This window comes from Prionailurus viverrinus, chromosome B2 (genome assembly GCF_022837055.1).
Source record: "Prionailurus viverrinus isolate Anna chromosome B2, UM_Priviv_1.0, whole genome shotgun sequence".
Classification (NCBI taxonomy): domain Eukaryota; kingdom Metazoa; phylum Chordata; class Mammalia; order Carnivora; family Felidae; genus Prionailurus; species Prionailurus viverrinus.
The window spans coordinates 37667455-37681568 of record NC_062565.1 but is presented as its reverse complement, the minus strand read 5'-3'; the positions used below and the strand labels follow the sequence as shown (position 1 = coordinate 37681568).

Here is a 14114-nt window from a genome sequence, read left to right as displayed (position 1 = left end):
GGCACCGCGGGGCACGCAGCCTCCCCTGGCGGCAGCCCCCGGCAGCGCACGGAGCACCGAATCCCGTGCGCACCTCGCGGTGACTTCTCCGGCCGGCCAGCCGCGGGGCCTGCGCGGGGCGGGCCTGAGCGGGGGCGGTGCAGACGAGGGGCGGGACCTGCACGGGTACCACCCCCGGGATCAGGCTCGGGAGGGCGCGCGCGCTGGGCGCTGGTTAAAGAGGCGCGTGGAGGCGGGTGCGGCGCACACTGCTGCGGCTCGCGGAGGACGGTCCACGTGTCTCCCTAGACTCTGGCCTTGAGTTCCCCCGGCTCCCTTTACCCCAGCGAGCCAGGGCGCCCCCTTGCCCCGCTTTGGTGTCCACCCACCAGCCTCCCCCCCGCCCCCCCGCGCGGGAGCAAGTCCTCGTACAGTTCCCCGCGCTTGGTGGGCCAACTTGGCGGAGCAACTTTGTCCGGAGAGCGGCGCCGGGGGCGGGAGGGGGGGGAACAGGGCACTGCGCATGCGGAGCTCCAAATTCAAACAGCTGTTTCCAGAGGCTGTAGGGCGCGTGGACCCGGAGCCGCAGGGGCTAGGGGAGCCTTTCTCCAGGAGGCGGCCGCTTGAGAGCCATGGTGGACCGGGGCCCACTGCTCACCTCGGCCATCATCTTCTACCTGGCCATCGGGGCGGCGATCTTCGAGGTGCTCGAGGAGCCACACTGGAAAGAGGCCAAGAAAAACTACTATACACAGAAACTGCATCTGCTCAAGGAGTTCCCGTGCCTGGGCCAGGAGGGCCTGGATAAGATCCTGCAGGTGAGCCGCCGTCTGTGCCCCTACAGACACTGGAAGCCGGCCGGAGATTTAGGAGTGCCGAAGGGAAACCCTTCACAGCTTTGGATAACCCTCAGTCCCTGCGGGTAGCCCTGGGGGTGGCAGGAAAGGATGTCTCACATGGGTCTGGCTGCTGAGGTCTGTCGTTCACCCGTAGACACGGGAGTCACCCACGCGCGGAGACTCTTTGGGAACCCCGTTTGTCCAGAGAGACGTTGGGGTTGACCTCTGGGTGAACCGGCCCCGCGATGGCTCCCTGTGAGTGTGCGGGTACCTCCCTCGTTGGAGGGGGGCTGTAGGGCGGATAAAGGCGGTTATCTGCACTTTGAGAAGCTCCCGCTCCCGGAGTTCGGGAGTGGAGCCGGGTGCCACCCCTTCGCATCTCCACCTCCCAGCTCTGGGCCAGTGCCGCGCCCGCCCTGTGTTTCTTCAGGAACGTGAGCCGGGCGTAGTGGCGGGAGGGTCCCACAGCCCCAAGCTATGCAAAGGCTCCTCCGCACCCGGACCCGCACCCCCAGGGCTCGGGAAGTGGGTAGGGGGCTGCGTACCGTCCGAGCGCCCCCCCCCCCCCCCCCCCGGGATGGGGGGCTGTTGGCCGCAGTGCCTGGGACGCGCTCAAGCTTCCGGCAGGGCTTATCTCATGGAGACACCTCCCCTCCTCCCCCAGGGCTTGGAGTTAAAGTTGGTGAAAGTAGCAGGTTGAACAAAAGAACAAAACCCGGGGAATCCTTTTTAGGGGAAAGGAGAGGTTGAGCAGAAGGGGACGCGTGGGGTATAGTTTCTTCTCCGTGTTGACATTGAGAGGCTCATATCTTCTGGTACGTGCTCTATGGATGGCTTTGACCTCACTAGAATAAACTGGGGCTGACCATGGTGGCTGGGATCTTGGGTCTGTTTGGGGCCCAGGGTCCTCCACGCCAATTTCTCAGAGGCTCTTAGCCTTAAGCACCCACCCTCCCTGGCCTGCACTAATGGCTTCTCTCTGGTGGAAGGACCAGGACCTGGGTATAAAGAGCTGGTGACGGCTCTAGATTGTGGAGTGGGGTAGGGGTAGATTGTCCAAGGTGTTATTTTTCTCTTGGGGTGGAAGATGCGAGAAAGGAGGTTTGATGAGGAACAACATTTAATCTACGGCAGCCACCCCAAATTTTATGATTGTCTAGTTGTCTCTCATTTTTCTGGTCTCAGTTTCCTCGTATGTGAAATGAGAATGCACCCGTGTTCATCTGTCTTCCCTGCCCTGGACTGTTGGGAGGTTGAAAGCTGTGGAAAACATGAGCATGTCTTGCTTGTGCTGCCCCCTCATTGTCCTTAAATCGATGGACATTCACACACCAGAGCGTATAGGTACCTACCAGCAGCTGGGCAGGTGAAGACTTGTCCTCCCAGGAGCCAGTGAGAGGGGAGGTTTAGGGGTGCTGCATTTTAGCGGGGAGAGCCTCTGGGCCCTTAGCAGTCCCCAGAGTGGGTGACCGTGGGAGGTGAGGTTGGTGGGGAGGAGGAATTCAGTCGGTAATTGGGGTGGTTTGGCTGCTAATAGCAGGAACTTCTGTGGATGAGTGTCTGCCCTGTGTGTGTGCGTTGGGGAGGGGTCACTTTATAATTTCCCTTGAGGAAACAATTCCCCGGGAGAGCAGTTGTTGTTTAGTTTGTTCCAGGGCTTTGTTTAGAGGGGGAAGAGGGCAGGCGGGGATGATAAAGAATCAAGCTGCCCTCGAAGTGTTTCCCTCTTCGCCACAGCAGGGGAAGGAAGGAAAGAATTCAAGGCTGAATGTGGGAAAATAAACTTCAAAACCCACGGAGAAGGGAAGAGGGGGGTGGTCAGGGTAAGGCAGCCGGGTGCAGCTGGTGGTGGTAGCTTTGGAAGCTAGCTTTCTTAAGGGGTTCGAGTCAACAAAAAGCCTCTTATTTGGGGGTCCTCTTAAACCTGCTGATGATTGCCCCCCAAAAGCAGGCAGGTAACTTTTAGATGTGGGCATCGGGCCAATCTGATTTGGAGAGGATCATGGACAGCCCTGTTCCCCATCCCTGGCCAAAAAACTCTCCAACCTTCTCCAACTTCCCCTCCCATCATAGGAAAAACCCAAGAAGTGAACACTGACCAGCGGAAGCATTCTGCTAGCATCACTTTTTAGTCTGCAGAAATCTGCCTGGCTCTGCTTTATGTTATGTGACTTGAGGCATTACCTTCAGCCCCAGGAAATTGGTTTAAGGAAAAAAGAAGACTCCGTTGTGGAAAACTCAAACTTCTTTCCCATCTGGCCTGGGGCATTTCCACCTGAGGTTCTGTGTTTTGTCAGGTTCTGAGTCACCTTTGTAATCCTAGAGAAGTCCCAAGCTAGAAATTCCTGGGGTAGGGGCGGGCTCTTGGGAGGGGTTGTTAGAAGTGGGGGGTGCAGACTGAGTAGGGTTTTTTTTTTTTTTTACACTGGAAACTGCATGTGCTTTCAAATGTGTGCAAAGGGAGTTAACACAACACACTGCTCACCTTTCATTAGGTCTTATAGGCACCCCGCCCCAACCGAGTTGTCTGGTTCTTCCTGCCCGACTTTCAAATGCTTACCCTCCCTGCTTCTACCGCAGCAGCCTCAGACCCTGTGGTTGTCCTCCTTCCTGCCTTCAGAACCACCTTGAACCCTTGCCTCCCCAGCCTCTTCCCTGAATTGCATGCAGAGGTTTCCACTAGGGCAGTTAGCATGGATTTGAGCACCCTGTGTGTTGGGCACTGTGAGTGGTATGCACATTTTATAAAAGAGAGTGGGCACAGGCCTGTTTTGACATCTGCATTGGCCATTTTACCCATCAAGCCATTTGACTTTGCCTCTTTCCTCAGTGCAAAGTGAGGGTCCAGTGAGGATCAGGGCAAGTAGAAGCGTTATGCAAGATGCCTACAGATGTCACTTAAAGCGAGCACGTCTCCCCCTGTCTGTTTGTGTTTATTGAGCACACGTTGACCTAGTGCTTTACCTGCGTTAGTTCAGGTACTTTTTACAGCAACCTTATGAATTCAGATAAGGAAACTGAAGCTCAGGGAAGTTGAAGTGGCCTTGGTGACACAGCAGGAGGGCACAGCCTGGGGTGGGAACCTGGCTCGCCTACTCCTTGTACACCTTTGCCCTGCTTCTTAGGCCTGTGAAGCTGTTGAATGGGTAGTCTGTAAGTGAGCTTAGTGGAGTGGTTCAGCTGGACTTCGGTCAGCTGGGAAATTTTATTTTCTATTTCCCCTGGAACAGGCGTTGGCATGCTGGCCTCCTGTGTTGGGCCTGGCCAAGCCAGCACCTCCTCTGTTACTGCGGTAAGCATCGGTCCACCCCTCCCTTGGCAGCACAAAAGAGCAAAGGGTTGGGATGCAGTGAAGGGGGGCAGTCTCAACCTTCACCTCCAGTGTGCAATGATCATAAACAGGAAGGATTTGAGAACTCCCTGTGCACCAGAGCTTTGAATAAGCACGTTCTATACATTCTTACTTTAATTTAATCTTGGTGACCACCCCCTTTTATAGATGAGGACAATGATATAACTTGCCCAGGATTATATAGTATAGAATCAGGTTTCACACTGAAGCGGGTTGATCCCAAAGTACATGAGAACATTCATCAACGAACATTTATTAAGTGTCCACTATGTGCCAGGCACTAGGCGAGGATCTGGGAGTGCAAAGATGGATTAAGACACCACGAGGCTCAGACTGGCTGCTGGGGAGAAGGAAGAATAAACCCACTATGATGTGATGGTTTCTGAGGGCCTCCAGGACCAGCCTGAGGGGTCAGGGAGGGCTCTCAGGAGGTGATGACTTCAAGCGGAGTCTTGGATGTAGGAGGGTTTAAGAGGGAGAAGGAGGGAGAGAGTGAGGTGTTCCTGCTGTGGCTCTTGAGATTCCCATGTCTCCAGGGGTGTGGTAGGGGTCGCCCCATGCCCTGCCTTCCACTGGAGCACCCCATCCCTAACTGGTTTTTCCTAGACTGTTCACATAGCTGACCAGTTCCCAGAAGCCTCTTGGATCCTACTGGCCTCCTTGCCAGCTCCAAACTGCATTATCCTATTTGGAGGTTTTCCGTGGGTGCCAGACCCTGCTCCTTTTATTTTCTGGACCCTTCCTTTTCTCTTACATGTTCCAGTCTACAGTAGTCAAGCTGATTCCAGCTTTGAGGTTCTGACATCGTGTTTCTAACACCAATCCTCCTCCTAAAATTTGAAAATATAACCACGGGTTATGTGCAAAAGTTACATCTGACCAAATGATGTAATGATCTGACCAAATGATGCCCTTAGAATGGGTCACATTCATTGAATTTTTTTGAGAATTGAGGGTTAACATGAAAACCTCTTTTGTTTCAAGCCTCGTTGGAAATTGTAAAGCACACTGGTCCACTTAACTGCCTTTGTAAGTAAAGGGAACACAATAGATCTTTTGATTATCCAAGATCACGGAGGCCTCCACGTCATTAGTTCAAACTTGGATCCTCACCGTCTAGAACTGCAGAAGTGGAAAGTAGGGAAGTTGGGGTTTTGAGAGGAAATGGAAGAAAGAGGTCCCCTCCTAATGACCTGTTTGTTTATGTTCCGATCAAAGTTGAGGGCAGCCGAGATAATAATAATTCTTAAATCGGTAAATATGCCTCAGTTAACTGCTCTAGTTAGAGTTTAACAGTTAAAGCGGATTTTTATTGAATCGTTTTGAAAGTTTTACTAGAGCCCTTAGGATGATTGCAGATGGCATGGTATTAGAGAATTATTGAGGGTGGGAATTAGCAAGTGTTGAAAGGTTCTAGTGGGGTGGGGGGAGCCCTATAGGAGGGGGTGCAAGGGAGGTGATGACTGTTGCTTCTAAGTGTTTTCCTGGGGCTTTGCCCTATTTATAGTCTTACATTTAAAAGAAACAGTCCTCTGGTTTTGGGCGCTGTGCTTGGCCGGCTCTGACCTCAGGCCAAGGGCTTTCATCTTGAAGTTGGCTGTTTGCTGTCAGATTGCTCTCAGCTTCTGAACTCTCTGTGGGGTGGGGGGCAGGGAAGTATAAGGCTTTGGGGAGCAGAGGAGCCATGGTCCTGACATAGTACCCCCAAGATAGTCTTTATACATGGGGCGCCTGGGTGGCTCAGTCAGTTAAGCGTCCGACTTCAGCTGGGGTCATGATCTCACGGTCTGTGAGTTCGAGCCCCGCGTCGGGCTCTGTGCTGTCAGTTCAGCAGCCTGGAGCTTGCTTCTGATTCTGTGTCTCCCTCTCTCTCTCTGCCCCTCCCCCACTCACGCTCTGTCTCTATCAAAAAATGAATAAATATTAAAAAAAGAAAGATAGTCTTTGTACAAATTGGGGTGCAAGAACTACTGGGCCAGAACTGGGTGATTCAGAGAGGCCACGTGTGCTGGGTGCTATAAGAAAGCATGTGAAGTAGGCTTGCCTCCTTCCCGGTTCCCTCTGGGGGAATGCAGAGGGTCACGGCGAGTCTCCTTGGAGATTTCACTGACAGTTGCCAGGGACTCTTAGAATAGGGCAGACGAGGCCTGACCTGGCCATCCTCCCCAAGGATGGGTTTGACATGGATAGAGGACATGCTTTCCTCCAAGTGCCACTCGCCCCACCACCTAACTGCAGGCTCCTTGCTGTTGTTGAAAGAGTCACCATGCAAGCAGTATGTCTGATGGTTACAGGCTGGCCTCTGAAGGCATGCCGCAAATCTCACCCTCACTGTTTGCATAGACGAGTGCTTGGCACATAGTGCTCATTAAGTGTTAGCTGCCGCTGTCGCTGCTACTGTTCCTAGACAACCCTGCTATGTGAAGGGACTGCCCCCACACAAGTGTGGTTCACACAGTAGCAGGAAGACCTTCCTGAAGCAGAGGAAAGGTCAACCGACTTTTTTTTAATTGTAGTAAAAAACACATAACAAAGTTTACCATCTTAACCATTTTGAAGAGTCCGTTCATTCTTGTTAAGTATATTCACACTGCTGGGAAACAGCTCTAAAGAACTTTTTCATCTTGCGAAGCAGATTCTATCGCCCTTAAACAACTCCCTTTTCCCCTCTCCCCCTGGTTCCTGGTAACGAGTAATCTACATTCTGTTCCTGTGAATGTGACTACTTTAAATGCCTTCCAAGTGGAATCATTTGTCTTTTTGAGTAAAATGGTGCCACCACTATGGAAAACAGTGTAGAGGCTCCTTAGGAAATTAAAAATGGAAATGTATGATCGAGCAATCCCTCTTCTGGGTATATATCAACCACATTTTTAAAGAGCTAGACAAAGAAGGGGGGATGGTGGGTCCTTCTTGCCCACAGCCCTCAGGGAGGAGTAAAAGTGCGTGATGGTTCTGGGCTGCAGCCATAGGGCCGAGAGGTAAGGGTCAGATGACAAAGCCCTCTGGGTTTAGCCAAGGAATTTGAACTGACCAAATTTTTGCAATTTTTAAGTCGGGGAGTGAACAGCATTTCAGAAAGTTCCCTCTTCCTTCACAGGCGTGGCAACTTAAAAGAAGTAGAATCTTCAACTCTAAATTAACAGCATTTCTGTGGGCTGATCCCTTCACCCCATGGGTGTTCTGATAAGGATGCTTCTTCCCTTGAACTTTCTGATGTGATGGAGTGTGGGTTTTTCCACCAAAACCCACAGAGCCCACTCCCCCCCGCCCCCACCCCCACCCCAACACACACACAACACAGCCCATCCACCCTCCCTCACACCCCAGCTTTCAGTTAGGGCACCTTTTCCTCTTACCATGAACCCCTTGGGAGGTCCCAGCTAAAGCCCAGCTAAAGCCCCCCCCCCCAATTTGATGACCTTCCAGATAATACCTTAGTTGCCCCTTTATGTAAAAAAGTGGGGGGGGGGGCGGTGGGATATTCCCCTCAGTACAGCTGCCTGGGCCCTCTGGGCTTTTGGTGAGGAGTTAATCTGATCCCTGAATTTCAGAGATCTGGACAAAGGAAGGGTGGGCTCACGGAGGGGCCTCCCTCCTGGCCAGCATTTTTGTGTGTACTGAAGCCTCAGAAACCATACTGGGCCGTAGACCTTGGGGGCTCAGCCTCGCTGGGCAGAGAAACAAGGCCACAGTGGCGAAACTGAGGGGAAATGCGGTCCTGGTGCTGAGTGATGGGTTGCAGATGGTAGAGGTTGGAGAGATGGCACAAGAGTCACCGGGCCTCAGGATTCAGTTCCTGTTTGCTGAGGCCTGTGGAACCCCTTGGCCTGCAGGGGATCTGGCTCTGATTAAAACATAGCCCCTGCCCTCAGGGAGCCCCCAGTCTAGAGAAAGAAAGGTAAGGAGCTCTCACCTCGCTGACATTGGTAAGGGCACCTGGGGGTTCTAAGTGTGAACGAGTGAGAGATTAATTTCTACTCTTGAATTTAAAGAAGCGGGTATTTGAGGCAGGCTGGAAGGATGAGTGGTATGGGTAGCACTCTGCTGAATTCCTACTGGGTGCTGGGCATTGGGCTCCTACTTTAACTGTGTCTCATTAAACCAGTCCAGTGGATTCAGTGTTACTGCTATGCCCATTAGCCAGGCAAATGGAGGCCAAGGGATTTGCTCAGGTCTACATGGCTACCTGGAGGCTCAGACTCATCCCCACCTTGCCGACTTCAGAGCCAGGAATGGAGAAGGATCCAGGAGGTGCCCTTATCAGCACTCCCTTCTAGTAGGAGCACCAGAATGGACCACAGAGTTTCAATACTGTGCCCAAGGTTGTCCTAGTGGAGTTGTCCAGCATTCTCCATTTCTTTCAAGTTCACCCACAGCCCTCTCCTCCAAAGAGTTCACGGTCCACAGCTGAAAGTATGGAAGGTTGATACCCTCTTCCCTTCCCGAGCAGGGGCCCTGCTCCTTGCTCTGGGGAAAGGTGGCAAGGATTTCTCTGCTCAGTCCTGGCTCATCCCAGGCTTTGGTCAAACCTCTTCCATTCTGGAGGATTCCAGGGGCAGATGGCCTAATGGGTGTCTTCTCTGGGTGGTGGTCACTCGGGACCTGGGATCAGAGTTGTTTCCTCGTTGGGGGCAGACTCCACCCACTTGCCCTCTCACAGTGCCCTTGGCAGGCAGGTCCCTGTGATTGGCTTTGAAATGTGCATTCTGTTTTTCCTCCCCTCCATCTAAATATTTGGGTTTCCTGCTGAAATATTTAAGCAGGATTGCGTACTGTGGCTGTTGTCACCTCCCATGGCCCAGTGTAATCTGGCTGCAGCTGCTTAGCTGGGTCCCTCCTAGGAGGGGGAGACTTGCTCCCCAACCCCAGGAGAAAAGCCCTGCAGGGTGCTTGATGGCCCAGCCAGCACACGGTTGAGCCCCTCCCTTTGTATGGACCTGTGCTTGGGGCTAGGGCTGGGGCTGACGGACTCAGATCTGAACCACTGTGTAGGAAATAGAGGATTCGGACCTGGGTTCCAATTCTCCCCATGGTACTGGTGTGTGCTGTGCGACCCTGGCTGGATTTCACTTCTCTTGGACTCTACTTCCTTCAAGTAAATTCATCCATTCACTCAGGAAGGCTCGAAGTGCCGGTTAAATTAGGCCCAGGTAGGCAGTAGGAGCCCTACGTGGGCAGGGACCCTTGGCCCTAATCCACAGACCTGTGCAATAAGCATGTGGGGGTATAGCCAGCCACTGATGTGCCCACAGTGTCTGCTGGGCCCCCGGTGCCCAGTGCTGTGCCCAGCTCTGAGGGGGGATGTGGAGACGCATGTGGACCTTCAGTACTATGGCCAGTCTGGAGGACCTAGGCCTCCTCAAGATGAAAGCACTTTTCCTTTTTTTTTTTTTTTTTTTTTTTTTTTTTTACTGTTTATTTATTTTTGAGAGGGAGGGAGAGAGAGACAGAGTGCCAGTGGGGGAGGAGCAGAGAGAGAGGGAGACACAGAATCTGAAGCAGGCTCCGGGCTCTGAGCTATCAGCACAGAACCCAACGCAGGGCTCAAAATCATGAACTGTGAGATCATGACCTGAACTGAAGTTGGACACTTAACCAACTGAGCCACCCAGGTGCCCCAGAAGGCACTTTTCTAGGTGAACTGAGCCAGGCCCAGACTCTGGCCCCTGGTCTCATAGTCTCCACACCGTGAAGAGGAGGAAGGGAGAGTGCCATTATCAAAATGTGCTCCCGCTTTCCCCTTCAAGCCTCATGAGGTGGGGCCATGTTGCCTAGTGGTTAAGGACAGGCTTTCAAGTCACAGTGGCCTTTGCAAGCTGAGTGGCCCTGAGCACACGACTCGCGTCTGAAAGGGAGAGTGATGTTACCCATCTCGGTGGGACGAAGATAACAGAACATGGAGAAAACGTATGTGATGTTCACTCCCTGTAGCTGCCAGCTCCAAGTTCACCTTTAAATTCAGTTTATTGCCATCTCTTCTCCGGGGGACTTGACAGAATAAACTGCTCTCCCTCTCTGGGTCATTCTCTCCAGGAACCCCTTCTCAGCTTCCCTGCCCCCATCCCTTTTTTATAAACTTTTCCTGAACTCCTGTCTCCTGGGATTAGCAAAACCAATCAGTGTGAGCATTTAACAGGTCTCTTTCCCCCACCCCCTGGCCCAGCTAGATGCTAGATGGGGAGCCATGGATTCTGCCTTCAAGGAACTTGAGACAGCAAATATCCAGTCCTTCATTCAGCAGATATTTACTAAGCACATACTGTGTGCCCAAACCTGTTTGCGACCTGCTGCAAAGGGAAGCAGCCCCTTCCGTCCCTGCCTTTTGGGGAATGTCTTCAGACCATGTACTACAGAAACCAGGAAGGCAAGTGGACCCGCCGGGGGGAGGGAAACAACACTCCCTGCCCCTTCCTTGTGGAAACCGTTTGATCTTCAGAGCAAGGAGGAGGAAGGCCCGGCTGTTTTGCAGGGGAGAAGGGCATGCCTTGAGCAGGTAATTCCAGCCTGACTGGCGCCTGCATTAGGCTTTTGCTACCCCGTGGCCCACCCTGCAGGGTACCCCCTCCACAGCTGGCCAAGGATGTTGGCCCCAGGGGATGGAGCTGGAGTGTTGGGTTGTGTCGCCTGCAGTACCTGGGTGACCCCTGAGAAACCTTCAGATACACAGGCTTTGCACCCTTCCCAGATTCTCACCCTTGGCCTTACCATAGGTCTCTGCAGACCCATTCCTCCAGGGTGCCTCCCTGTGACCTCTCCGGGCCTGACTGAGGTGTGGCATTTCCATCCCATCTGCTAGATAGGAAAACCGAGGCCTGGCGAGGAGCTGGGGACAGACTGTCTGTAGAACTAAGCTCAGGTTAAACTAGCTCAGCTTGCCCAGGTCGAGAGCCTTTTTCCACTGAGCCATTTGTCACCCTGCCTCTAATCCTCTTTTAAATGGCCTTTAAGTCAGAACCTTGACCGTGTTTTGGGGTACAGAGGACTTAATGTTACTTAAGCTAAATTGGCCTGCCTTGATTTCCTAACCTGCCCAGCACACCCCTTTCTGTGATCTTGAGGGCCAACTTCCCCACCCACGAGTGAGTTTTTCTGGAACAAGAGGCAAAAGTTGAGATTGTGGTAACTGTAGGCTCGGAAAGAAGCAGAAATGATCTCATGCTTCCCCAGGGAGCTTCCCCATCACAAGATTCTGCACCCCAAGTGTTTGCACCCAAGGAACTGTCTCGTTGGCTGGTTTCTCCCCACCCCCCACGTCCCCCTCCCCCGGAGGCTGGCAAGAGTGGCTGATGGGGGAGGAGGGTCAGGCTCCGGGCACATCTCCTGGCGGCAAATCATAAATTGTGAGGCTGAAGGGAGCTTAGTGGTTACCTAACTGGCCTCCCTGTACAGCCCCAGAGCCAAGGCCCAGACCTTCTGAAGTTATGTAACTTTCCCAAGGTTACTGCGCAGGGAAGTACAATAAAGGAGTAATTAGAGCTAAGTGGGGCAATTAGGGAAGGCTTCTTGGAAGCCGTGGCCCCAAGATGTAGGTTGAAAGGTGACTGCTACACCTTCTAAGAGCTCTTCTGGCCACTCTTACAGCCATCAGGGGTCCTCGGAGACTCAGATCGTGACCACACCCCCTCCCCAAACTCAGAAAACCCTCAGTGGCTTCTCCCTCAGACTAAGCCAACATTCTTGCGGTGTGATTTGGACTCTGCTACCCACGTGGTCTCCCCTCTTTCTGGACCGCAACCTTTGATCGCATTCGGCCTTGATATAGGTGGGAGGCTGTCTCCTGAGGGTGGAGAGGTGGTCTAAAATGCTGTACGCTCATAGCAGGTTTTCAGTTTTTATGGAGACCTGAAGGTCTGTGTCCACCAGTAACGTGAGCTGCTGTGGGGAGGGGTGGCAGAGGGGCAGAACCACAGTGCTACAGTAGTAATGGTAGCTGGCACTTGGTGGGGGAAAAGGTGCCATGGGCCAGGCGAGGGCCACTGTCACGTTGCACCGACTGCCCAGCAGTGTTAAGATAGCTGCTGTGGGGAACTTCATTTTGCAGATAATGCATCTGAAGCAGAGAGATTAAATAACATAACCAAGGTCACACAGCTAGTTAGTGGCCTGAACCCAGGCCTTCAGAGTCCAGAGCCAGGGCTCTGCAGAGTGGCCTCTCATGGTGTCCTCAATTAGCGCCAGTCCTACCGATCTTTCTAGGCTACCAGCCACTCCTTGGGGCTGGATTTTCTGCTCGGGGCCCATTGGTTCCTAGCACCCCAAAAGCTCCCCATGCATGCTTGCTTGGCCTTTGCTGAGCACTGTGTTCTGCAGCCTTCAGGGTTCTGACACCACTGTTTCCTGACCACATTGACCAGATATAGGTTCATTTGCCATTTGCAGCATGAAAACATTTAAAGCAGGAAAGCTTGGGTTATGTAAGTGGGTACCACAGTTCAGAGTCGGGTCTGTCAACTCCTTTCCTGCCTTCAGCCCCTTTTCTGTATCATCCTTACAGACCCAACAGGCCCCTACCCTTCATGACAGAATTTGTGGGTCAGGGGACCCAGAGACCGAGGCTTTGAGAAAAAAATCAAGGAGCCGACGGGGGAGGTGTAGCTGTGAGATTTCCACCTGAGTCCCCATATTACTGCCACCTCCTCAGCAGCTAAACCTGTACTTGTGACGTGTGCCCCCATTTGGCTTCCCCAGGGGAAGGCCCCCAGCAGGACTCTGGGCTACACCTTGGTAGGGAATAGCTTTAGTCTTGCCATCCTCCTGCAGTGGAAATACCACCCCGATGCTGCTCACATGGCTGAAGATAGAGGTCGGTGACTGCAGCATGCTGAGGACCCCAGGACGGGCCCCTTGTGTCTAAGTGCAAGTTTCTTGACCCTCCCACGTCCCAGGCGCAGGGTGGCACCTGTGCACAGACCCTCTGGAGGAGAAAGAACAGCAGCCCCGTACCTTCCCCATTTCTGCTGTTCAAATAAAACTCTGGCCTCCTGGGTCGTGGAATGCATCCTGACAGTGTTAGCTTTGGAAGCACGCCCTTCCCTTGTCAGCATCCCGGCCCCCCAGAGCAGTGCCTCTTACTGAGGGTAAGTGAGTGCTGAGTGGGCTAAGTGGAGCAAGCTGATGCAGTAGTGTCTTGTCAGCACCCCCTGGGGAGCAGGAAAAGGGAGGGTGTCCTGATTATCAGCTTTTCAACACCCCGTCTCTCCCATCCCCCAGACTCTAGCCGCAGCCCAGAGATCTACTTATGAGTAGCCCAGGGAGTGGGGGCCTAGGGCTTACTCAGCTGACTTGCTGTGTGACTGGGCCAGGTGGCTGCCCCCCTTGGAACCAAGGACTTGCTCCCTAAGGCCAATTAGACACTTGGCTGAGCACTTGCCGTATGCCCAGTACATATGCTGGTTTAAGGACTATGGAGATTCTGGGAAGAATTAGATGTTAGCTCTGCTTTTGAGGTTGGCGTGGGGCTATGCAATGTGTATGGAGAATTACTGAGTAGGGAGCTGGCATGTTGTGGGGGCCTCGGGTGCACCAGGGGAGAAAAGTTGCGTTGGGCCAGGGGTGTCAGGGAAGGCTCCCCTGAGCCTGGGGGTCACCTTCCTTTGAGCCTCCTCCTTCTCTGGGCACGTCTTCCCCACCCTGGGGGTCTGCACTCCCCCCCCCCCCCCGTGAGGCCCTCAACCTGTGCCCCAGTGGATCACAAGTCTAGTACTGAGTAAGGGGTAATTATTAATGAATACCCTGAACCATGAGCTGTATTTCTCTTTCCTTCGGCCTCTCTTCCACCAGCCCTCAAATTTCAGAGGCAGGACCCTCACAGCCCTCCTTTGCCTTTTAGGTGGACCCACTTCCAATCTGGAAAACTGTCCCTAACCCTCCCAATGGAGGTCTTGGCCAGCCAGACTCTATGTCCACCCAGCAAGCTCTCTGGGACTGCCCCTACCTCTCTG

General features: G+C 53.2%; 1 protein-coding gene across 1 annotated transcript in view; it reads left to right on the top strand.

Moving 5' to 3' along the window:
• The first annotated feature begins 211 nt into the window (after positions 1-211).
• KCNK5 (potassium two pore domain channel subfamily K member 5) overlaps positions 212-14114 on the top strand; it is a 38210-nt gene continuing 24307 nt past the window's right edge. Inside the window, exon 1 of the mRNA XM_047860018.1 lies at positions 212-797. Coding sequence (XP_047715974.1) covers positions 612-797 — 186 coding nt within the window. The 5' untranslated portion in view covers positions 212-611. The remainder of the gene's footprint in view (positions 798-14114) is intronic.